This window comes from Marmota monax, unplaced genomic scaffold (assembly GCF_021218885.2).
Source record: "Marmota monax isolate L192 unplaced genomic scaffold, Marmota_monax_Labrador192_F-V1.1 WCK01_AAM20220418_F8-fsc00225, whole genome shotgun sequence".
Classification (NCBI taxonomy): Eukaryota; Metazoa; Chordata; class Mammalia; order Rodentia; family Sciuridae; genus Marmota; species Marmota monax.
The window spans coordinates 1,948,500-1,973,797 of record NW_026694524.1 but is presented as its reverse complement, the minus strand read 5'-3'; the positions used below and the strand labels follow the sequence as shown (position 1 = coordinate 1,973,797).

At 39.1% G+C, this 25,298-nt stretch overlaps 1 protein-coding gene across 1 annotated transcript in view; it reads right to left on the bottom strand.

Annotated features, from left to right (window-relative positions):
* Positions 1-15,844, bottom strand: part of Dipk2b (divergent protein kinase domain 2B) — a 41,034-nt gene extending 25,190 nt beyond the window's left edge. The window contains exons 1-2 of the mRNA XM_046420204.2: positions 15,453-15,844; positions 6,965-7,229 (exon numbers count right to left, since the gene is read on the bottom strand). Coding sequence (XP_046276160.1) covers positions 6,965-7,229; positions 15,453-15,688 — 501 coding nt within the window. The 5' untranslated portion in view covers positions 15,689-15,844. The remainder of the gene's footprint in view (positions 1-6,964; positions 7,230-15,452) is intronic.
* Between the last annotated feature and the right edge of the window lie 9,454 nt (positions 15,845-25,298).

The following is a 25,298-nucleotide window of genomic DNA, read 5'->3' as shown; positions in this document are numbered from 1 at the left end:
CTCCAGGTCTATCTCAAAACTTCTATGGGCAACAAACACAGCACAGTGACTGTGTTACAAGAGTCACTGGGAGTGAGGTCTCATGATTTCATAGTCACCATGTACCTCTGATGGGGCTCCAATCCTGAAGGCCATTCACTAGATGATGTGCTGGGAATATTGCCCCAAGTGGTCCTGGGGATGCACTTTTGGTTTCTTAGATTTCCTTTGCCCCAATAGTCATTTCATCTTTGATTCAACATTAGACGGGTGTGAAAATGATACAGCCACCAGTGACCTGTTTTTCTTTGTCAGCATCATTACAGTCATGCTGTTGTTTTAAAAAACAAATGCAATATTTCTGAAGGGTCCTAACTTGGTAGCCTGAGAGAAATTAAAATATATATATAGTATGAAAAGTAGCTGTGAATCCAATATAAAATTTTCATCTTCATTAAAACACTTTATCATAACCTGTTTTGTGCCAGAATGAGTCTAGTATGGTGTTATCTTCAGAGTGCAGAGACCTTGTCTTGTCACCCTTATGCCTTTCTAGTGCCTAGTATAGGTTCTGTAAATGCCCCTGAAGTGTTTTTGAGTTAAATTTAATTAATTTAAAAATTAATTTCCTTTGTTTTGTAGATACATATAAACCCATATTTTGATTGAATTACTAAAGTGCATTTTAGTTAATTTGTTTATTTCCCCGATTCTATTTAAAGAAATAATGGAGACATAGGAAATAAAATTTCCAACCTTCCTTGTTTAAACAAAGCTGTTGAACGCTCTACACTGCCATCTAGTGGGAGGAAAGGCTCCGGCGCCATGAAGTCCATTCCCGCAGGAGGGAGTAACAGGGTCTGTGTTTAGCACAAGGTCAAAAGCGGATCAGATCGTACTGGAGGGGATGGAAGGCGGGCACGATGGAGGATACGTGTTTTCCCCTCATTAGCCACGGACTGCCCAGGGTGGTTACCCCTTTGCGATTGGCATAATAGCAGAGGAAGCCTTCTTTGTGGTTTTGCAAACAAGCACATCATGAAAAACTCTTGAGTGGTTTTCTTGGCTGTGGTTCTATTTGTGAACTAGTAATTTAGGCTATGGGATATTCCAATCCGAACAATGCAGCTTTTAGAGGAGAAAAGTCCTGGTTTTATTAGCATAAGTGCTGCCCACATACGGACACATACCCTGCATTATTTCATCTCCTTCTTGATTCTTGGTCCTGCTGTCCTCCTTGGCAGTCCCTGATGTAGCTTACCCCATCTGCAGCTCAAGACAAAGTGCTCTTAAGACAAAGTTGCATTTGGAACCGCAGGAGGGGAGACCCAGACTCCCCCACTCAGCTGCTCATGAAGACTACTGGGCTTTTTTTTTTTTTTTTAATCCTAGTTGACTTTATTCATAAACTGGACTGATAGTCAAAGTTCCAGGGCCCCTGAATCAGTCAGATGCTTCCTCCCTCTGATTTATTTTCATTTCTTTGATTTTTTTCTCTTCTTATCTCTGCCTTGTCAGTACTCTGAGAAAAGCTGGTTAGTTTCCTCCTCACAACAAATACCAAGACACACACACACACACATACGCACATGCAGATACACACAATTGATGGCTTTGGCCTAGATCCCTGTTGGAAAGTGGCTCTTAAGGAAATCAGAGAAAACCCACTTAAGTCAAGTGCCAACAGAATCCCAGGGGTTGTCCCGACTGGTTGGCTGAGCTGGCATTGGGCCATTTGGTGTAAGTTGAAGGGTGAGGCACATCTCCCTACCATCTATCCTATAATGGTTAGTGCCTGAAACTCCCATATAAGTATAAAATACTTATACTCCAATATAAGTATAAACTGATCATGACTTCTATGACTTCCTAACCAGGAGTTAGGACTTATGTCTGATGGATTATCAGAAAAGTAAGGCAGAGCTGTTCAGACAAACCTGGGATAAATGGTTATGCAGAGATTTTTTAATATTCTAGCTGAGATAAAAACCAGAGGCTGCTTACTTGGAATACCACAGAGAAGAATTCTGAGGCCACATTTGGGCTTAGTAGGGGCTCAGTATCTGCAGGGGCTTGAATCCAGGATGCTCTATGAATACCAAAATCCACAGGCTCTCAAATTCTTCATCAAAATTATGTAGTGTTTGCATAGAACTTATAGGTTCATCCACCTGTATACTTTAAATCATTTCTAGATACATATAAGTATATGATAATGCAAATGCTATGCAAATAATTGTACTATATTGTTTAAGGAATAATGATAATGAAAATATGTGTTTAGAACAGACAAGATTTTTTTCAGAATATTTTTGTTTTGTGGTTGGTTGAATTTGCATGTATGGAGCTCAGGGATATAGAGAGTCAACAGTATTAGGAAGATTTGAAATAGTCGTGGATGGACTGGTAGAAATACTGCAATATTGGCTCTCAAATGGAGAGAAATGCTATCAACTGTTAACATTTTGGCATTGATTGAATTATTTAGTTAGCTGCCTTCACATGGCTCTAAGAGAATATAGTCACAGGATAGGCTAGTATGTTAAATGATGTTTTTTTCCTTTGCTGTTGAGCTAAAATTGACATAAAATTCATCAATTTAACCATTTTAAAATGTACAATTCAGTGGCTTTCAGTACATTCACAAGTTTGTGCAACTGTCACTACTGTATCCCAGAGCTTTTTAATCACTCTCTAAAGAAACCCTGTATCCATTAAACAGTCACTCTCAATTCTCTCCTTCTTTTAGGTACCAGTGATCACTAATCTGACTTTTTTTTTTATCACTATGGATTTACCTGTTCTGGACAGGTAAATTCCTAGAAATGGAATTGTGTGTGGCTTTTTGTACCTGGATCATTTTACTGAGCATGTTTTCAAGGTTCACTATGTTGCAGTATGTGTCAGTACCCCTTTCCTTTTAATGGTGGGATAATATTCCATTGTATTGATAAAAACATTTATCTATTCATCATTTGATGGACATTTGGATTGTTCCCACTTTTGGGTTATTATGGATAATGTTATTATGAGTATTAAGTTATGAGTTTTTGTTTGATCACTTGCTTTCAATTCTCTTGGGTAGATAGATGAAATTCCCCGCCAACACACACCTTTGGTGAAGACAGATCTATTCAAAACAGTCTAATGGGCGAATTTTGCTAAGAAGGAAAAAGCAAGAGTTTGGGTGTTGCCTGGATAAGAACTGGGAGTAGAAAAGACTGTAACAGAGCACTCTGGGAAGGCTGTGGAATCCTAAGGGAAAAAAGTCTGGGGAAAAAGGAGGGCCGGAGAAGGAAAAGATGGTGCCACACACACACACAAAAAAAAAAAAAAAAAAAAAAAAACAGATGGCGAGGGCTGTGGCTGTGGCTCAGTGGCAGAGTGCTTGCCTGGCACGTGTGAGGCACTAGGTTTGATCCTCAGTACCACACACACACACACACACACACACAAGCAAATAAAATAACGTCATGCTATTCATCTACCACTACAAAAAAATTTTTTTTTAAAAGACATGTTTTAAAAAAAACAGATGGGAAGGATCTTGAACTTGTTGAGTAGATGAAGAAAGGAGTTTTTAAGAACTTATAAAATGGCTGCTGATTTTTTCTGTTTTTAATAAGGAAGGAGGAAATCTGAAGGAGATAAAAAGATGCCTTAGGGGAGGGTCAAAGTAAACTAAAAATTGTTTTATAGTTTAGGTTGTCTTAACAGGGTGTTGTAAATGGATGATTTTGGGGCAGAAAGAAGGAAAACTTAAGATGGCAAAATAGGTAGAGCAAATTTTAATTAAAGAAAGGGGCTCACTTATTACAAGAATGCTGATATGCATTTTTATAGTGATGGACTTTTTCTAAAGCATTTTATATCATTATATTCATTAGGATGAATGAATGAGGCAGAGGAGGTACCATTTGTTGCCATTTGAGGAACAAAAAAAATCCAAGTGTCTAGCACAGCATCTGGTGATGGTAGGAATTCAGTCAGTATTTGTAAAATAAATGAAACAGAGTCATAGCAAGTCAAAGACTGTCAGAGCTGCCAGAGTCATGAGACCATCCACAAGTCTTCCTCCCTCCTCATTTTTTCAGAGTAGGAATGTTAGAGCAGAATGAGAAAGTCCTGGGCTTAAATCCAAGGTCCTATGGTCAGTGAATGAAGAACCCAAGTCAATAGTCTCATCCTCTACCTCCATAACATCAACTACATTGTTTTGTGATGATTTGCACTCTTGTCTGTTTCCACCACTGAGCCATAAGCTCCTGGAGATAGAGTTTGTGTCTGATTCATCTTTGATTCCCCAAAATATAGCACAGTTGTTGAAACTTGTTGAATGGATGCACAGGAACCCAAAAGCTCTCTGTTCTTTCTTGTCTCTGCTCCTTCTCAATTCTGCCACAGGTTTTAGTGGCAGATGCAGGACTCAACCATAGGATTCCCTCTTCCTTTCTTTGCTATGAAGTATCAACATCTTGAGGAATTGTGCTCTTCAGTGTGGGACTTAGTAATATGGAAGAAGAAGAAGTGATGGGATTTTCAAGAGGTTTTTGAAATAATTCCTTGTCTACCTGTTTTGACCTTCCTGGGGACTTGTATTTGCTCCTAAGCCCATATTAGTTAAGGTGTCTCTGATTGGTATTAATTGTGGCCAGTCTGTGAATGGCATAGGTTGGGTACCCAGGCCAGTCCATAGGGCCTGTCTGCAGGGCAGAAAGAGAGGCATGGAGGATTATATCTAGATTATTGATCATGTTATAGGCTTTGGAATCTGACCTCTGTCCTTTGATTCTGCTTCATGTTAAGTAGCCCCCATGAGGTTCTTCTACCTGAATTTCCAGTTCCTGTCTCCTATACCAACTGTATGCTGAATCCTATCACCATCCCCTTGGACTGGGGACAGCTTGACATCCTTTGGTTTGTTCTCTCCCACCCCAGTGCCAGTAAATTCATACAGTGCAGACTGCAAAAGGACCCCATTGGAAAGCTCAGTTCTATTTGTGTCAAATGATGGCCCTAATACCAGCAACCTGACTCCTCCTTATTTCAAAACAGTTTCCACAAGTATTAGTCAGGGTTCTCCAGAGAAACAGAACCAATGATGTGTGTGTGTGTGTGTGTGTGTGTGTGTGTATGAAAGTGGCTCCCATGATTATAGACACTTAAAAGTCCTAAGAGCTGAAGTTAACAAGCTAAGGACCCAGGAGAGCTGTTGGTGTAGTTTCAGTTCAAAGGCTACCAGGCTTGAGGCCCAGGAAGAGCCTATGTTTTAGTTCAATTCTGCAGGCAGGAGAAAAACAATGTCCCTGTTTAAATGCAGTCAGTTAGGCAGTAGGGATTCCCACTTATTTGGGAGAGGGCCAGCCATTTTGTCCTATCTGGCTTCAGAAGAGGCCCACCCATATTAGGGAGGACAACCTACAGCCTGTTTTATCCAGTCTGCTGATTCCAATGCAGATCCCATCCCAAAACACCTTCACAGAAATGCTCAGAACACTGTTTGACTGAATATCTGGGCATCCCATATCCCAATCAAGTTAACACATAAAATTAACCATTATGCCACAAAACTTAAGAGCAAAGCCAGGTGGTTTTATTACATGGATGAAATATCCAGGAGCCAGTGAATATTCTTTGCTCCTTGTCCTTCATCTTGAAAAAGGCAAAGAAGGATCTGCTAGTTCTCAGAATTCACCCAGGTAGTCTTAGGTGCCCATGTAAAAAACTTAGTGGCCCAGGGAGAGTGGGAAGCATTCTTAGCATCGCCATGAGAAGGTCAGTTCAAGTCCTCCAGACTTGTGACCCATTTTAAATCCTCCAGCCTTGTGATGGCAGGGAGGTTGGAGTGAGCCTCTTCTTTCCATCTTTGATGGAGGTAAGCCACTTCTCAATCCTTGGAGGTGGCATCTTCTGCCCAAAGGGGGCTCAGCTTGTTGTGTGTGAAGGTCCATGGGTATGTCAGTTTGAACAAAGAAGGATGATACTTAAGGTGATAGTGCAGGAAGGAACCAATATAGGACATGATGGCACCAGCAACATGTTGAAGTTCGCAGGGCAGCATACTTGTGGGAGTGGGTGGGGAGCTCTCAAAGGGGAAAAGGGTGTTGCATTATCAGAATTTGCTCCTGTGATGATAGAGGTTTGCTTCTTCTTTACAAGAAGAAATACAAGAGGAGGTTGGTTTTCAAAATGCACTCTCTGATTGTGAAAGATGAGACATGCAGGAGCTTCTACAGGTGAATGCTCATCTAGCCTGGGGGATGCTGGAGGCTCTCAGAGGATAGTTGCAGGTGAGTTAAACCCTGCTGGAGGGGGAGAGTTGGTGCTATAGTTTGGATCTGGAATGTCCCAAAGGCTTATGTGTTGAATATTTGATCCCTAGCTGATAGTGTTATTGGAGGTGGACCTTAGGTAGAAAAGGTGGGTGATTTGGGGTGTGCTCTGGAAGGGAATGTCTTGTCCCTGTCCCATCCTTTTACCTCTCTCTTTTTCTCTCTCTCCCTCCTGCCTTCCTAGCCACCATGAAGTGAGCCCATCTGCTCTGTCACATGCTCCTCACCATGACATTTTGCCTCACCCTGGACCCATAGTGATGGGGTCAAGTAACTATGGACTGAAACCTCTGAAATAATGAACCCAAATAAATCTTTCATCATTTAAGCTGTTTTTCTCACGGTGATGGAAAGCTGATAAGAGTCATCCTGTCAGATGTTTAGACCAGAGGTGGCAGCTAGGAACTGTTTCTCAAATAATCACTGAAGGCCATTTCAAAGAGAATGGTGCATGACAATGGGATAAAAGACTTACAAGTAAATCATGTTTTGTATCTGTCTTGTCACAAGCCAGGAACAGGGTTTTGTTGCACTTTACAAAGATCACAACTTTTCCTTTTTTTTTTCAGGCTGAGATGTGAGGTGGGAATGGATTTCACTTTTTCTCTGCCTCAGTTTCCCCAACCCATCCTGTCCATGGTCTACACACTCACCTGCACCAAGTCTGGTGTGAGGCGCTTGGCTTGCAGCCATTTCTGGAATCTCCCTGTTTTCCTCAAGACACGCTCAATGCTGCAGGTCTTTGGAGCTGATGCTGACACACAGATTCTCCTGTCTGAGATCTCATTTTGGTATTTGCTGGCCAGCCTCAAGATCTCCACAGGGCGCCAGGTTTTGGAATCATCTGAGTAATTTGCAGAGTAAGAAGGCAAGTCACCAGGAGGCAGTCCAAGGTGGGAAGCCCGCGTGTTGTCAAACCTGTCAGAAGAATAGTCTTTTTAGGATTGGCCTGTGAACTAGAGGCTAGTGGAACCAAAGACAGAGAGACTGGGGACAACAGCCTGTCTGATCCATTTCTCTTCCTTAGATTAAGTGTTCCAAATTCTTTCAATGAGAAGACTACTTCTATTTCCTCAAACTTAGGGAAGCGTATATGTTATTGTCAGTAAAAGGTTAGGAAGGTATGGGTCAGACAGAATATCTTCCTCAATTCACTGGTACAATAACTAGCTATGGTCCTCTGAAGATCTAATCCATGTAAAGATAGTAGTTTTACATGTGCTAACACTTTTGATATTCCTCACACTCCACCCCCACTTTATAGATGCAGAAACTGAGGGTCATGGAGTTTAAGTATTTTTGTTGAAGGTAGACAATATGTTGCCAAGCCGTGATGCAAACTCTGGGCTATTCATCAGCAAACTATTATGCTTACCCCTCCCCATACTCATTGCTCAATACACCACCCTCTGACCAGTGCCTGGGTCTTGGAACGATAGTTCTTGAAGAGGTTCTTGGGCCTGCTCTAGGGAAACCACTGATCCTCCATATCCAACCCCAAGGAGCTCATCAATTTTGCTTTTTTCCCCATGGGTTTAAGTAATTAGCACCAACCAAGACTTAGGCAACTTTGGCTACTAAATATTAGGTCACCAAATTGGAAGCTATTTCATACCTCCTCCAGGAGGTATGAAATTATGCAATGGTATGGTCATTCTTTAATCCTCCTCAGGGGAGAGGCACAGGCTTATTATCATCTACTGATTTCCTAGGCCCAACATTTACCCTTTTCTCTATAATCATTTCTCCAGCTGTGTGCTGACATTTCCATCAGGGAAGAATGTTAAATCTCCTTTTGATTTATGTATGAAAAATCACTCAGAAAAAGTTTACCTTCATTATTATTAATAACTGAGGGTCATACTTCAAGTGAAAAGCAGGTTATGCATTATGTATTTAACTTAAATGAAAATCTTTAAATTCTTATTATTGGGCATTATTGGATATCCCTATGATAATGAGTTTTAGATAATGTATTTTGGAAGAATTGGCATTTCAGTGAACCCCAAACCCTAGATTATTTTATTTTCTCACTTATATGATGCAGCATTATCCTAAGAGACTACTGTTTTGATGGTGAAGAAAGCCAAACAAAAACTCCCAAAGGCAAGGAAGTCAGGAGATTTGTCCAGGGAGCTGGAGAGCCCAGGACTCTGTGTCCCTGAGGATTACAGTTGAGCTGTAGGCCTCTCTCATTTGGAATGGTGCTCCAACAGAACGTGTCAGTAATGCAACAATGCAAATTGCAGCGGAAGTAGACATCAATAATTCTATTCAAGCTGAGCATGGTGGTACACTCCTGTAATCCCAGTGGCTCAAGTGGCTGAGGCAAGTGGGTTGCAAGTTCAAAGCCAACCTCAGTCAGGATATGCAAAGAACTCAAAAAACTTAACACCAAAAAACCAAACAACCCAATCAATAAATGGGCCAGGCAGCTGAACAGACACTTTTCAGAAGAAGATATACAAATATATGAAAAATATATGAAAAAATGTTCAATATCTCTAGTAATACAGAAATGCAAATCAAAACTACTCTAAGATTTCATCTCACTCCAGTCATAATGGCAGTTATCAAGAATACAGACAACCATAAGTGTTAGAGAGGATGTGAGGGAAAAGACACACTCATACATTGCTGGTGGGACTGCAAATTGGTGCAGCCAATCTGGAAAGCATATGGAGATTCCTTGGAAAACTGGGAATGGAACCACCATTTGACCCAGGTATCCCACTCTTTGGTCTATACCCAAAGGACTTAAAATCATCATACCACAGTGATGCAGCCACATCAATGTTTATAGCAGCTCAATTCACAATAGCCAAACTGTGGAACCAACCTAGATGCCCTTCAGTAGATGAATGAAAAAAGAAACTGTGGTATATATACACAATGGAATATTACTCATCATTAAAAGAGGATAAAATTATGGCATTTTCAGGTAAATGGTTGGAATTAGAGAATATCATGCTAAGTGAAGTAAGTCCATCCTCTAAAACCAAAGGCGGAGTGTTTTCTCTGATAAGTGGATGCTAATCCATAATGGGGGGGGGGGACATGGGATGAGTAGTGGAACTTTGGATTGGCCAAAGGGGAGGGAACAGGCATGAAGATAGAAAAGAAGGTGGAATCAGACGGACGTTACCCTAGGTATGTGTATGATTGCATGAATGGTGTAACCCTACTTTGTGTACAACCAGAGAAGTGAAAAACTGTGCTCCCTTTGTGTACAATGAATAAAAAAAAAGCCAACCTCAGCAACTTAGTGAGGTCCTAAACAACTTAGTGAGATTCTGACTCTAAATAAAAAATAAATAAATAAAAGGGGTTCGGGATATGGCTCAGTGTTTAGGCACACCTGGGTTCAATTTCTAGTACCAAAAAAATCTATTCAAGAGCATTACCACAAAGATATTTTGAAAAGACAAAACATTGTAAACTTGTAATGAGTTGATTTTACTGGAAGGTTCAGGACAACCTTGGGAAATGATCATCCCCTCCAGGAGAATCAGGGCCCAGAGGCAGGGCTATTGGCCTGTTTCCTGCTGCTTTTCTTGTTTGAAACTTGCAAAAGTCCTGGGACTAAGGATTTACAATTCAGTGGCTCTTTTAGATAATGTTGACATATCCGAGGAAAAACCTAAATAAGCCCTCTATTTTCACTTGCTTAGTTGACTTAAAAAAATCACTGGTTTTGGAGGTCACACAGCTGGGCAATGCATTCTTAGTATCTCACTAGCTTTGTTGTAGATAACATCTCTGACATGAGGCTTATGATGATAACAGTTACCTAGGTTACTTTTCAGGGATATGAAGGCCACTTCTGCTGAAAACATTGACTCTTCACTTGGCCCTGCAGACATCAAATGGGTAACTGGAATGGGAGGAAAAGGCTTGGCAACTCTGCCTTCATATTGTGTCTATCTTCTTTGCTGCCTTAACCTTGGGTCGGATTCTACTCAGATGTGTGGATGACTTGAGAAATATTTTGTCCAGAACTATAATCCAGGGTTAACCTAGCCTGGACTTGCTTAGTCTCCCTTCAAGGCTAAAGATACCTAACAATCTCCATGACCAGAAACACCAGATCATGAAAGGAATGAAAAAAGGAGGCAGTCCAGTTTCTGGAAGATTTCTGCCTATTCCCAGAAAGAACATGAGTATTCCTCCCCTTTATTAATCTCTCTCCCTCCCTCATTATTCTCATTCTATATTTATAACCCTTCAATCCCCTGGAGTTGAGAAGATGTTTTGTGAGCAGAGCTCCCTCTTCTCCATCTTTTGACCAGCAAATAAGGCTCTTTCTTCTCTTGACACTCTGTCTCTTGAGTCATTGACTTTATTAAGCAGCAACAGAATTGGACTTTTTCAGTCACAATAATAGTAACACACCCTTATGAGACACAAGCATCCCAGTGGCAGAGGGAGGCAGACCTCAGGGCTCCTGTTCATCCAGTTGGGTGATTTCCTGCCTGCCCTGTGGGACTAGATCACCTTCAATAAATGCCTGTGCAAGGTCAGCAATGGCTCAGGTCACTCAGTGAGGATGAAGTGAGACAAACTAACAGGTTCCCAGGCCTCACTTCTCCCTTATTCAAAATAGTAATACATTTATTGCATCAAGTGAGAAAAATGTATATTCTTACAATATTGAGCACCTACTTTATTGAATAGAAGAACTCAAGTGAGAAAACAGGTCTTTCTTTTTGGTCACTACAATATTAATATCCTGGAATTTGGAAAACCTCAAAACTGTGACAGCTTTCCAATCTTCCCTCTGCAATGAGATCATGGGCATGATTGAGGTGGCTTGCCAGGTTCCTCGTTGTGTTAAAAGTTTGACAAGCAGGATCATAGCTTCTCAGAGCTGGAAGGAAGCAGAAAGGTCAATCTCTCAAGCTTCTCCACATGGAGAAGAGGATGGGTGTGTAGGGGAAGGAGATGGCATTGGAATTAGAATGAGATGCCCTCTTCCTTCATATGTAGACATGCCTTTCTAAACATTTCTTGCCTCTTTTCTCTCTTCTTCACCCTACAGCTTTTCACCACACATTTAAACCATCCAGCATCTTCCCAAAACTCTCAGGATAGTCATAGCATAGTTGATAATTCTCTTTTTAGTCCTATTATCTATTGTTTCCTTTACAGGCTTGCTTTGATCTTATCAAACAACGGCAACCCTTGGGAAAACCACATTCTTTTTTAAAAAATATATTTTAGCTTTAGATGAAAACAATAATTTTATTTAATTAATTAATTTATTTATATGTGGTGCTGAGAATGGAACCCAGTGCCTCATACATGATAGGCAAGTGCTCTACCACTGAGCCACAACACCAGTCCAAGCACATTCTTTTGGGCCTTCTAAATCTTTCTAAACTACTGCCACTAAAAGTACCCACCCTCATACACAGTACTGATCAACTTGATCCTGGTAGATCCTCCTCGTTGATGGAATCACTCAGGGGTTCACATAATCGTATTTTCAGTAGGAAATGTATGCCAACTAGGCTTACTCAATTTCCTAGCTTTCCTCAACTTTTAAGTCAGGAGGTAAAAGCCAACATGGAATGCATGAGAAAATGGGTATAGGAAACATTCAAACTTTCAAAGATTGATGGTTCAGTATATGAATCCTCTTATTTGTCACTAGAATTTTTGCCAAATATAAATGAAACAAGGAAAGGTGTTATTCAACTACCAGTCATAGGTCTTCAGCATACCTAGCTGAATTTGGAAGCCCATCTATCATTTGATCATCTTCCAGTCCTTCGTGAGGAGCAGGGCTACGATGCTCATGCTGGTCTAGCTAGAACATTGCAGCCAAATATCTGAGAGTTTGGGATGGGTTTTCTCTTGAGGTTATGGTAATCATTTTTTTAAAATGGAGAACTGTTTGGAGATCAACAAGATTAAAACGAACAAACATATCATTAGAAAGAAAGGCAAAGAGGAGGCTGAGAATGTAGTTCAGTGGTAGAGCTTGTGCTTAGCATGTGCAAGGCCCTGGCTTTGATTCCCAGTGTAAGAGAATGAAAGAGAGATTGCAAGAGACAGGCAAAGGGTATGAATTTATAGATAATTTAGCAAAGAAGAAACACAAATGGTCAATAAACCTGAAGAAAAATCTCAACTCAGAAGAAATGAAAACAAAAATAAATAGTGCTGGCCACAGTGGTACATGTCTGTAATCCCAGCAGCTCAGGAGCCTGAGGCGAGTTCAAAGCCAGCGTCAGCAACTTAGCAAGGTCCTAAGCAACTCAGAGAGACCCTGCCTCTAAATAAAATATAGCAAGGGCTGGGGATGTGGCTCAGTGGTTAAGTGCCCCTGGGTTCAATCTTTGGTACAAAAAAAAAAAAAGTAATATTAAATACTTGTGAGTGTGTAAGAAATGGGCTCTTTATGTAGAAGTCTCCATTTATGTATATACACACACAAATACATATGCCATTTGTATAATACAATAATAATATAATATATTAAATAATATATAGTATATTAATATACTGTATTTTATATTACATATTATACATAATATATATCTCCTAAAAATTTACCAAATTTTTTGATCCAGAAATCCTATCACATGGAATGAATTGAGAATGCACACACAATTTCACCACAGGAATGTTCAATGTAACAATGCATATAATACTGAAAATTAAAAAATCCTAGTTGTCTCATGATAGTGAATTAGCTAAGTAAATTATAGTTAGTTGATGTAATTAACTATTGTAAAACCATTAGAAGTCAAAATTGTGAAGGAAAATATTTAATCATGTAGAAAGGTGTTTCTCATACATGGTTAAATAAAAGTTCCCTCAAAGAGTTATACATAACATGATCATAGTTTTGTTGCAAACATTTCCTGATTCATACTTAGAAAAAGGTAGTGATATACAACAAACTTTTTACTCTAAGGGGCCATCTCTTGAGAGAGGAATTATATGTGATTTTTATTTTGTATTTTCCTTAATCAATAGTTACAATAAATATTCTAAAGTAAACAGATGCTACTTTTACAACCAGAAAAAAAATTTACAATGTAGAGAGGAGGACGATAAACAAATTCACATTCTCAGATCCACTCACTTCCTTTTTTCTGCCTCACTGAGGTTGAAGTATGGAGAACTATAACCCCAAACCTGCCCTGTCTGATGTTTTCCTGCATGTATCTGCACACTTCCCTTTTAGGAGCACATGGAAAATGAATTCTAAGGGAGGTGAAGTAATATCCTGAACTCTATGAACACAAACCCATTTAGGAACATGCCTTCTGAATTAGGCTAGTACTTGCCTGGTGAGAAAATCTCATTTATTGTCACTTGGTGAATAAGGAGGATGGGAACCTAGAGCTCATCTTAAGTTGAATCCCTTAATTTTATACTCTCTTCTATCTTAGAATATATCCATATTCTCATTGCCCTTTTTCTCCAAAGAATCAGCACCATTTCACCCGAATTCTTGTTCTTTTTCATCCCATTTCCTACATAGAAAACCTTGAGCTTATGTTCAGTATCTCCATCTTTATTTCACATGGAGTTGGTTAAAATATGACTCTAGCTGAATTGACTCATATTTCTCAAACTGCCCTCATATGTCTTGATGACTTCTCTTTTGGACTATGTGAACTCCTCTCAGAGCTCCTGCCAGTAACCCCAGTCTATCCTACATGCTGCTTTCCATGAGATCTTCCCAAAACACAAATCTCATTTTCCCTTCACTAGTGCCAGCTACAGAGTTGCCCCAGTTGTGGCTCTTTCAATTTTCAATATTTGAACATGTCTTAAAAAAAGGTTTAATAGGAAACCTTCACATGAACTTCCTAAAATATCTGTGGTCTCTCAAAAGAAGTCAAATATTTTTGATCAGTAGTTTTTCATTATATCTGCTTAGTGATTTAATTGATTAATCAAATATGTTTTTTGGTTAATACAGGTTGGTAATAAAATTATTGTTTATGCCTTTAGTTTGGTCACTGAATCTTATGAGTATAAAGTAGGGCCTTGGGGGAGGGTAGAGGAAAAGGGGTATATTTCAAGGGTCTTTGGTACTGAAAAGGTTGGGAACCACTAACCCCCAGGTTAAAGTTTCAGTTCCTTTGTATGTCATTCAAGTCCCGTGCCCCATCCAACCTCCTGTCTGCCAAACCTCCATATAGGTTTTGTGCTCCAAAGAAGGTTCTTAAGAACCTCTAACCCCTTCCCACCTTCTGGTCCTCTTCTTGATCTGCTTCTTCTGCCTTCTGCCTTTCCCCTCCCAGGAAATTTCAGCTCAGTTTTAAAGATGTTGCTCAAAATCCCCCACCCCCAGAACTACTTTCACAGTCTCCATTTTGAATTAACGTCCCCTCCCTGAACCTCCTGGAGGACTCCTGAAAGTTCTCTATACTGGCCTGCATCATACCACATCTTATAATTATCTGTAACATGGCTCCCTTTTCCTGACCCAATAGAGTGCAGGGACCACTTATAGTGGCAGTTACCATAGCACCTGCTATATCTTGCTTTGGTACCTGGGCACTGACTGTGTTAATAGGCTCAAATTCCAGATACCATTCTTTGGTGAGAGCCAAAAATGTATCACACACACAAAAAAAAACCCCCAATTTTACTCTCATCAAGACAACACCTCAAAAGAGGAAACTGGCTCTAAAACTTTGGAACAAATTGTCCAGGCTTGAATCCCAGATCTGCCACTTATTAGATGGTACCCTTGAGCAAGTCACTTAATCTTGCTGTCTCAGTTCACTATCTGAACAATGGGTGCAAATCACTAACATCCAGGGTGGTTTAAAATGTCTGCCACATAGTAGGTTTTCTATGAATTTTATTCCCCCCACTATGAGAAATAAATTTGTTGAACTCAATAGCCCCAGGCTATTCCATTCATAGAAAAGGGAACTTTAAGCTTTTAATTTAAAAGGAACTTTTGGGATGAGCATTCCTGGCTGCTATTTGGCTTCAGCCCTTGCTCTCCTACCCATCTCAACTTCGAACAATCACCACTATCATTAAATGGCTTGATTTTAGCTCCCACCCATAAATCACATCCCAGTTCATATTCAACAAAGTCCTGGCCATCTTTACATTAAGGGAACAGAATTTTTCCCCTTAGAGTTATTTGGTTGAGATTCTGACCTTATTTCTTCTTTAAAGAACTTCTTGCAAATAGATGTCCCGATGCAGGCATTGCATTTATCAAGACCGAGGAATGTCCTTCCCAAATTGTAGCTGGTTCGGACTCGGGGCACCGGAGAAGGAGGGAGAGAAGCTGGTGAGGAGAAAGAATAGCTCAGGGCTGAGATCCACAAGAGCAGCAGGGCCAGCCAGCCCAGACGGAGAGCGGCAGCCTCGGGCCCTGGCCGGAGTTCCATCCTGGGCTCTGGGCTGTGCCTGCAGCCTCAGCTGCCCACTCTGGGCTGTACAGAGGCAAGGCTTGGCCAGAGAGGAAGCTGCCAGAGGCAGCTGGTTTCAGGGTGCTGACCCCATCCTGGCCTCCCAGGTTTGTGTTTGAGGATGCTGAGGAGCATGGGGCTAATGAGGCTGGGGAGAGGGTGAGGAAGTCCATGGAGGATGCTGATAACATGTTTCCAGAGCTACTCTTCCTCTGCCTGTGGTGGCTGCCTCAGCCTAGGGAGGGGCTCACTGGCAGATTTCGGGAAGGACAATGGTCACAGTTTCCCCGTGTGGTCCTTTCGACAAACACAGGATATCCCAGCTGGGCAGGAAAGGTTAATGCAGGATGTCTGTCCGACCTAGGTTCCACCTGGGAGTTTCAAAGAATCCTGATGGCCCCCGCCCTCTACTGCTTTAAATCTGGTTACATCTGCCCCTAAGGATTACACACACACACACACACACACACACACACACACACATCAATTTTTGTTCTCTTCTGTACAGGACAATCTGTCCTTTCCTTTAACCAGTCATATTTTCCCTACCTTTACTATATTTAGCTGTGAAATAACTAGAGGTTAATTTGCTGGCCATAAAGTGGCACTTTTAAACTGATAGGAAAGGTCAAGGCTTTTTGCTGCTTAGGAAATGGAAAAACCTTAGCTTAGTCCATTTTCTCTTGCTGACGTAAGAATAATAGTGGGGAATAGAATCTCATGGCCTCTATAGGCTGATGAGGGAAGTGTCAGAAAGAGCCCCCTGCCTACACCCACCTGCGCTGGTCCCTCTTCCCGAAGCCTGAAAGCCCCTGTTTACTTTGCCACCCTGCCTCACTTCTCAGCACCTGGCCTGACTTGGGAAGATTGAACTGCCCTGGGATTGCCTTCCTCTGGATACCAAGATAAGGTTCACAGCATGGAGTAGATGAGAGAGCTAATTTGGAACCAGAGTGAGTCTACAAGCACTAAATTAGGGAAGGTAGGTTGCCTGACCTCCTGCTAGGGGTTGCAGCTTGATTACCTGGTCAGTTTAAGAACATAAGAGAGTGCACAGAAAGATGGGGCCCAGAAAGGTGAAAAGGGAGGTGACAAGGGATGAGAATGGCCTCAAGAGAAGTGATGAGATTTTCTAAACATCAGTGGGAAGAACAGAATAAAAGCAGTTCTCTGTGATTAAAAATATGCTTATTAGCCATCTGTGTACCCTCTTTGGCAAAATGTCTGGTCAGATTATTATTATTATTTCTGTGTGTTGCTAGGGATTGAACGCAGGACTTCATCCTACATGCTAGGCAAGTGCTCCTCTCCTGAGCCACAGCCTCAGTTCACATTTATTTTTTATTGTTGATTTTTGAGATTTTAATATATATTCTAGATCTTGTTTTGTTGGATACATAGTGCTATAGTTTGGATCTGAAAGGCCCATGTGTTAAAAGCTTGATCCCTAGTTTTTAGCACTATTGGATAATGATGGAAAACTTAAGAGGTAAGGCTTTAGAGGGAGATTTTAGGTCATTGGAGTTGAGCCCTTGAAGGAGATTGTGGGATGGTGGGTTTCTTCCTCTTCCTCTCTCTTTTGCTTCCGCACTCTGAAGTTTTGATCCACCATGTGCTCCCTGCCATGATGTGCTGCCTCGTCACAGGCCCCAAAGCATGGGGCCAATTGACCATGGGCTGAAACCTCCAAAACTTTAAGCCCAAAGAAACCTTTTCTCTTTATAAGATTATTTTCTCAGGTATTTGCTACAGCAACAAAAAGTTCACACACATATGTAGCTTGCACATATTTTCTCCTAGGCAGTAACTAGTCTCATTCTCTTGAATTTTTAGCAGAGAAAAAGTTATGAATTGCATTCAGCAATTCATTGATCAAAGTAGAACCAGATCTCAGATGTCTAGGACTTTTCCAGGAAGGACCAAAGGGAACTTTGATAAAGCGTTTGCAAGAGAAAAGGAAAAAACCAATTTTGCTTAGTTACAGTGGCAAGTTGCTTGTTATAGGTTAGTTTGTGGTTTCTGATTAATACAGATTCTAATTTCAATTCACTGTTTACGTTGGGCTTTGGTTTGTTCATGTAGAAAGTTAAAGTGCCAGAGCTACCACAGTCTAATGTCCTTCCAATTATACTTTTTTTAAACGATATAAGAACTAGGGCTAGCTCTATGCCCTGAGGATATTTCTTCAATAGTTTCTTATAAAAGCTTAATGATTTTATATTTTACATTTAAATCTATGATGAATTGGAGTTAATTTTTGTATGAGGTTAGGTCAAAGTTCATTTCTTGCTTCAGCACCATTTTTTTAAAACCCTATTCTTCCTCCATTGATATTGCTTTTGTACCTCTGTCAAAAATCAGTTGTCTGTACTTGTGTGTGGCTATGTCTGGGTTCTCATTGATCTATGTATCTATTCCTCTGTCAACACCATAGTCTTAATTATCATACCTATTTTTTCTTTTTTTATTTGTTCTTTTCAGATATATACAACATTAGAGTGTATTTTCACATGGAAATATAACTTTTCCTAATTAGGATCCCATTCTTTAGGTAGTACATGATGTGGAGTTTCACTGGTCATGTATTCATATATGAACATAAGAAAGTACTGTCCAATTCATTCTACTGTCTTTCCTATTCCCATCCCCCTCCCTTACCTTCATTCCCCTTTGTCTAATCCAATGATCTTCTATTATTCCCTCCCCCACTTATTATATGTTAGCATCCACATATCAGAGGAAATATTCAACCTTTGTTTTTTTGGGATTGGCTTATTTCGTTTAGCATGACAGTCTCTAGTTCCATCCATTCACCAGAAAATGCCATAATTTCACTCTTCTTTATGGCCGAGTAACATTTCATTGTGTGTATATACCACATCTTCTTTATCCCTTAATTTATTGAAGGATACCTCGGGTGGTTCCATAACTTAGCTATTGGGAATTGAGCTTCAATAAACACTGATGTGGCTTCATCACTATAGTATGCTGATTTTAAGTCCTTTGGGTATAAACTGGGTCATATGGTGGTTCCATTCCAAGTTTTTTGAGGAATCTCCATACTGCTTTCCAAATCAGCTGCTCCAATTTGCAGTCCCACCAGCAATGTATGAGTGTGTCTTTTCCCCCCACACCCTTGCCAACATTTACTGTTGCTTGTATTCTTGATAATTGCCATTCTGACTGGAGTAAGATGGAATCTCAGTATAGTTTTAATTTGCATTTCTCTAATTGCTAGAGATGTTGTACATTTTTTTCATATACTTGTTGACTGATTGTATTTCTTCTTCTATGAAGTGTCTGTTCTGTTCCTTAGCCCATTTATTGATTAGGTTACTTGGATTTTTGGTGTTAAGCATTTTGAGCTCTTTATATACCCTGAAGATTAATGCTCTATCTGAGGTGCAGTTGGCAAAGATTTTCTCCCATTCTGTAGGCTCTCTCTTTACATTTTTGATTGTTTCCTTTGCTGTGAAGAACATTTTTAGTTTGATACCATCCCATTTATTAATTTAAAAAAAATTTTTTTAAAACTTTTTAGTTGTTGATGGACCTTTGTTTTTTTTAAAAAAATTATTTATATGTGGTGCTAATAATCAAACCCAGTGCCTCACACATGCTAGGCAAGTGCTCTACCACTGAGCCACAACCCCATGCCAGGCTTCATTTATTGATTCTTGATTTAACTTCTTACACTTTTGGAATCTTGTTGAGGAATTTGGTTCCTAAGCTGACATGATGGAGATTTGGGCCTTTTTTTTTTCTTCAAGTTTCACAGGGTCTCTAGTCTAATGACTAAATCCTTGATCCACTTTGAATTGAGTTTTCTGCTGAGTGAGAGATAGGGGTTAAATTTCATTCTACTACGTATGGATTTCCAGTATTCCCAGCACCACTTGTTGAAGAGACTATCTTTTCTCCAATGTATGTTTATGGTGCCTTTGTCTAGTATGAGGTAACTGTATTTATGTAGGTTTGTCTCCATGTCTTCTATTCTGTACCGTTGGTCTTCATTTCTGTTTTTGTACCAATACCATGCTGCTTTTGTTACTATGGCTCTGTAGTATAATTTAAGGTCTGGTATTGTGATGCCTCCTGTTTCTCCTTTCTTGCTAAGGGTTGCTTTGGCTATTCTGGGCCTTTTATTTTTTGAAATTCATTTTATGACTGCTTTTTCTATTTTTATGAAGAACATCATTGGAATTTTAATAGGAATTGCATTAAATCTGTATAATCTGTGGAGCACTTTTGGTAGTATAGTATACCTATATTAATAAAACTTGAAACTGAATAGAGTGATTGTTCCCATTTTCTTTTTCAAAATTGTTAGTTTTTTTTAGTTCATTTGAATTTCTATATACATTTTAGAATAATCTTGTCTACATCTACAAAAAAACTTCCATACATTTTGATAGGAATTGTATATTGTATATAAATTTTGAGGAGAATTGACCTCTGTTGTGGTTTTAATGTGAGGCATCCCTCAAAAGCTCATGTGTGAGATAATGCAAGAAGGTTTAGAGGAGAAATGATTGGGTTATGAGAGCTTTAACACAATCAGTGAATTAATCACCTGATGGGATTGAGTGGTAATTTAAGGTAGGTGGGATGTGGCTATAAGAGGTAGGGGCACTGGGGGTGTGGCTTTGGGGGCATATATTTGTATCTGGTGAGTGGAGTCTCTCTCTCTCTGCTTCCTGATCATCTTGTGAGCTACTTCCCTCTGCCGTACTCTTCTATCATGATGTCCTGCCTCACCTGGAGCCTCAAGGAATGGAGCCAGCTATCTATGGATTGAGACCTCTGAAATTGTGAGCACCCAAATAAACTTTTCCTCCTCTACAATTGTTCTGCTCAGGTCTTTTAGTCACAGTGGCAAAAAAGCCTCTTTAGTAGGCCTCTTTAATTGTTTAGTCAAAACAACCTCTTTAGTATGTTGAGTCTTGAAATTCATAAAGTGTCTCTCCACTTAGGTTGTCTTTGATTTTTTTTAAGTGGGGGGACCAGGTGCTTAACAACTGAACCACATCCTCAGCCCTTTAATTTTTTTTTTTTTTAAATTTTGAGATAGATCTTGCCAAGTTGTTTATGGCCTGGCTAAGCTTCTGAGGCTGGTCTTGAACTTCCAATCCTGCTGCCTTAGCCTTGCTGCCACCAATTTTTTTAGATAAATGTTTTGTGGATTTCAGCATTCTAGTCTTATAAATGATATTGTATTTGCAAAAATGCATTTAAATTGAGAAATAAAAATTGAATATATTTATTGGGTACCACACAATGATTTGAAATATGTATACATTGTGAAATGGCTAAATTAAGCTAATTAATATGTGAATACTCATGTTTTGGGGATGAAAACACTTCAAGTCTACTCTCTTAGCAATTTTTCAAGAGTACAATACATTGTTATTAACTATAATCATCATGCTGTACAATAGATCTCTTGAACTCATTCCTGCTAACTAACTGAAAATCTGTATTATTTGACCAATATCTCTCCAACCCCCCACACCTCTGGTAACTGCCATTCTACTTCTGCTTAAATAAGTTAAACTTTTTTGATTCACGTATAAGTGAGGTTTTTTTAACCTTCATTTTATTTATTTATTTTTACATGGTGCTGAGGATCGAACCCAGTGCCTCACACATGCTAGACAAGCACTCTACCACTGAGCCACAATCCTAGCCCCCATAAGTGAGATCTTGCAGTATTTGTATTTCTGTGCCTGGATTACTTAACTTAGCAAAATATCCATATTGTCACAAATGTTGTCAGCCTTTTAATGGTTGAGTAGTATTCTATTGTATGTGTGAATGTCTCTGTCTATCTGACATTTATCTATCTCACATTTTCTTTATCTAATATTCAGTCGACCTATACTTGTTTTCATATTTTGGCTATAGTGAATACTGCTGCAATAAACATGGGGATGCAGATGCCTCTTTGATGTACTGAAATCCTTACCTTTAGACATTTACCCAGAAGTGGGTTTGCTGGATCATATGGTAGTTATTTTTCATTTTTTTTTAGCTTGAGGAACCCCATGATGTTTTTGTAAATTTTTATTTATATATGACAGCAGAATGCACTGCAATTCTTATTACATATATAGAGCACAATTTTCGTATCTCTGGTTGTATATGTAATATATTAAATTTTTTGAGTTCTTTATATATCCTGGAGATTAATGCTCTATCTGATGTGTACATGGTAAAGATTTTTTCCTTTCTGTAGGCTCTCTCTTCACATTATTGATTGTTTCCTTTGCTGAAAAGAGGCTATTTAGTTTGAAACCATCCCATTTATTGATTATTGATTTCACATCTTGCACTTTAGGAGTCTTGTTAAGGAAGTCAGGTCCTAAGCCAATACAGTGAAGATTTTTGCCCTACTTTTTCTTCTATTAGGTGCAGGGTCACTGTTCTAGTGCCTAAGTCTTTGATCCACTTTGAGTTGAGGTTTGTGCAGGGTGAGAGATAGAGGTTTAATTTCATTTTGGTACATATGAATTTCCAGTTTTCCAAGAACCATTTGTTAAAGAGGCTATCTTTTCTCCAGAAAATGCTTTTGGTGCCTTTTAAAAAATATTTATTTTTTTAGATTTAAGTGGACACAATCTCTTTATTTCATTTTTATGTGGTGCTGAGAATCGAACCCAGTGCCTCTCGCATGCTAGATGAGTGCACTAACACTTGAGCCACATCCCCAGCCCATGGTGCCTTTGTCTAGCATGAGATAACCATTTTCATGTGGATTTGTCTCTGTGTCTTCTATTCTATATCATTGGTCTCTATGTCTATTTTGTTGCCAATACCACACCATTTTTGTTACTATAGCTCTGTAATATAGTTTAAGGTCTGGTATTGTGATGCCCCCTGTTTGATTTTTCTCACTGAAGATTGCTTTGGCTATTCTGGATCTCTTATTTTTTCCAGATGAATTTCATGATTGCCTTTTCTATTTCTCTGCAGAATGTCATTGGGATTTTAATAGGAATTGCTTTAAATATGTATAATGCTTTTGGTAGTAGGCATTTTGACAATATTAATTCTGCCTATGCAAGAACGTGAGAGATCTTTCCATCTTCTAAGGTCTTCTTTAATTTCTTTATTTAGTGTTCTTTTGTTTTCACTGTAGAGGTCTCTCACCTCTTTTGTTTGGTTGATTCCCAAGTATTTTATTTTTTTAAGCTAATGTGGAGGGTTAGTTTTCCCAGTTTCTCTTTCAAAGGATTTATCACTGATGTATAGAAATTCATTTGATTTATAAGTATTGATTTTATATCCTGCTACTTTGCTGAATTCATTTATAGTTCTAGAAGTTTTCTGGTGGAATATTTTGGATCCTCTAAGTATAGAATCATGTCATTGGCAAATAGTTATAGTTTGAGTTCTTCTTTTCCTATTTGTATCCCTTTAATTTCTTTCATCTGTCTATGTGCTCTGGCTAGAGTTTCAAGGACTATGTTGAATAGAAGTGGTGAAACATGGAATCCCTGCCTTGTTCCAGTTTTTAGAGGGAATGCTTTCAATTTTTCTCTGCTTAGAATCATGTCAACCTTGGACTTAGCATATATAGCTTTTACAATGTTGAGATATGTTCCTATTATACCTAGTTTTTCTTGTGTTTTGAACATGAAGGGATGCTGTATTTTGTTAAATGCTTTTTATGCATCTATTGAGATGATAATATGGTTCTTTAAGTCTATTGAGGTGATTAATTAAGTTTATTGATTTCCATATATTGAACCAACCTTGCATCCCTGGGATTATCCCCACTTGATTGTGGTGCACTATCTTTTAAATATGTTTTTGTATGTAATTTCCATACTGCTTTCCAAATTGGCTGCACCAATTTGCAGTCCCACCAGCAATGTATAAGAGTACCCTTTTCCCCACATCCTCGCCAGCACTTGTTGTTGTTTGACTTCAAAATGGCTGCCAATCTTACTGGAGTGAGATGGTATCTTAGGGTGGTTTTGATTTGCATTTCTCTGACTGCTAGAGATGGTGAGCATTTTTTCATGTACTTGTTGATTGATTGTATGTCCTCCTCTGAGAAATGTCTGTTCAGGTCCTTGGCCCATTTGTTGATTGGGTTATTTGTTTTCTTATTGTTTAATTTTTTGAGTTCTTTGTATACTCTGGATATTAGGGCTCTATCTGAAGTGTGAGGAGTAAAAATTTGTTCCCATGATGTAGGCTCCCTATTTACCTCTCTTATTGTTTCTCTTGCTGAGAAAAAATTTTTAGTTTGAGAAAGTCCCATTTGTTGATTCTTGTTTTTAACTCTTGTGCTATGGGTGTCCTATTAAGGAATTTGGAGCCCGACCCCACAATATGTAGATCGGAGCCAACTTTTTCTTCTATCAGAGGCAGAGTCTCTGTTTTTATATCAAGCTCCTTGATCCATTTTGAGTTAACTTTTGTGCATGGCAAGAGAAAGGGATTCAGATTCATTTTGTTGCATATGGATTTCCAGTTTTCCCAGCACCATTTGTTGAAGATGCTATCCTTTCTCCATTGCATGCTTTTAGCCCCTTTATCAAATATAAGATAATTGTAATTTTATGGATTGGTCTCTGTGTCTTCTATCCTGTACCATTGGTCCACCCACCTGTTTTGGTACCAGTACCATGCTGTTTTTGTTTCTATTGCTCTGTAGTATAGTTTGAAGTCTGGTATTGCTATACCGCCTGATTCACTCTTCCTGCTTAGAATTGCTTTTGCTATTCTGGGTCTTTTGTTTTTCCATATGAATTTCATGATTGCTTTATCTATTTCTACAAGAAATGCCATTGGGATTTTGATTGGCATTGCATTAAACCTATAGAGAACTTTTGGTAATGTCGCCATTTTGATGATGTTAGTTCTGCCTATCCATGAACAGGGTATATTTTTCCATCTTCTAAGATCTTCTTCTATTTCTCTCTTTAGGGTTCTGTAGTTTTCATTGTATAAATCTTTCACCTCTTTTGTTAGGTTGATTCCCAAATATTTTATTTTATTTTTGAGGATATTGTGAATGGGGTGGTTGTCCTTATTTCCATTTCAGAAGATTTGTCGCTGATATACAGAAAATGCCTTTGATTTATGCATGTTGATTTTATATCCTGCCACTTTGCTGAATTCACTTATTAGCTCTAGTAGTTTCTTTGTAGACCCTTTTGGGTCTGTTAGATATAGTATCATATAGTCCGCAAATAGTGATAATTTAAGTTCTTCTTTTTCTATTTTTATGCCTTTAATTTCTTTTGTCTGTCTAATTTCTCTGGCCAGTATTTCAAGAACTATATTGAATAGAAGTGGTGATAGAGGGCATCCCTGTCTTGCTCCAGATTTTAGAGGGAATGCCTTCAATTTTTCTCCATTCAGAATGATGCTAGCCTGAGGCTTAGCATAGATAGCTTTTACAATGTTGAGGTAAGTTCCTGTTATCCCTAGTTTTTCTAGTGTTTTGAACATAAAGGGATGCTGTACTTTGTTGAATGCTTTTTCTGCGTCTATCGAGATGATCATGTGGTTCTTATCGTTAAATCTATTGATGTGGTGAATAACATTTATTGATTTCCGTATATTGAACCAGCCT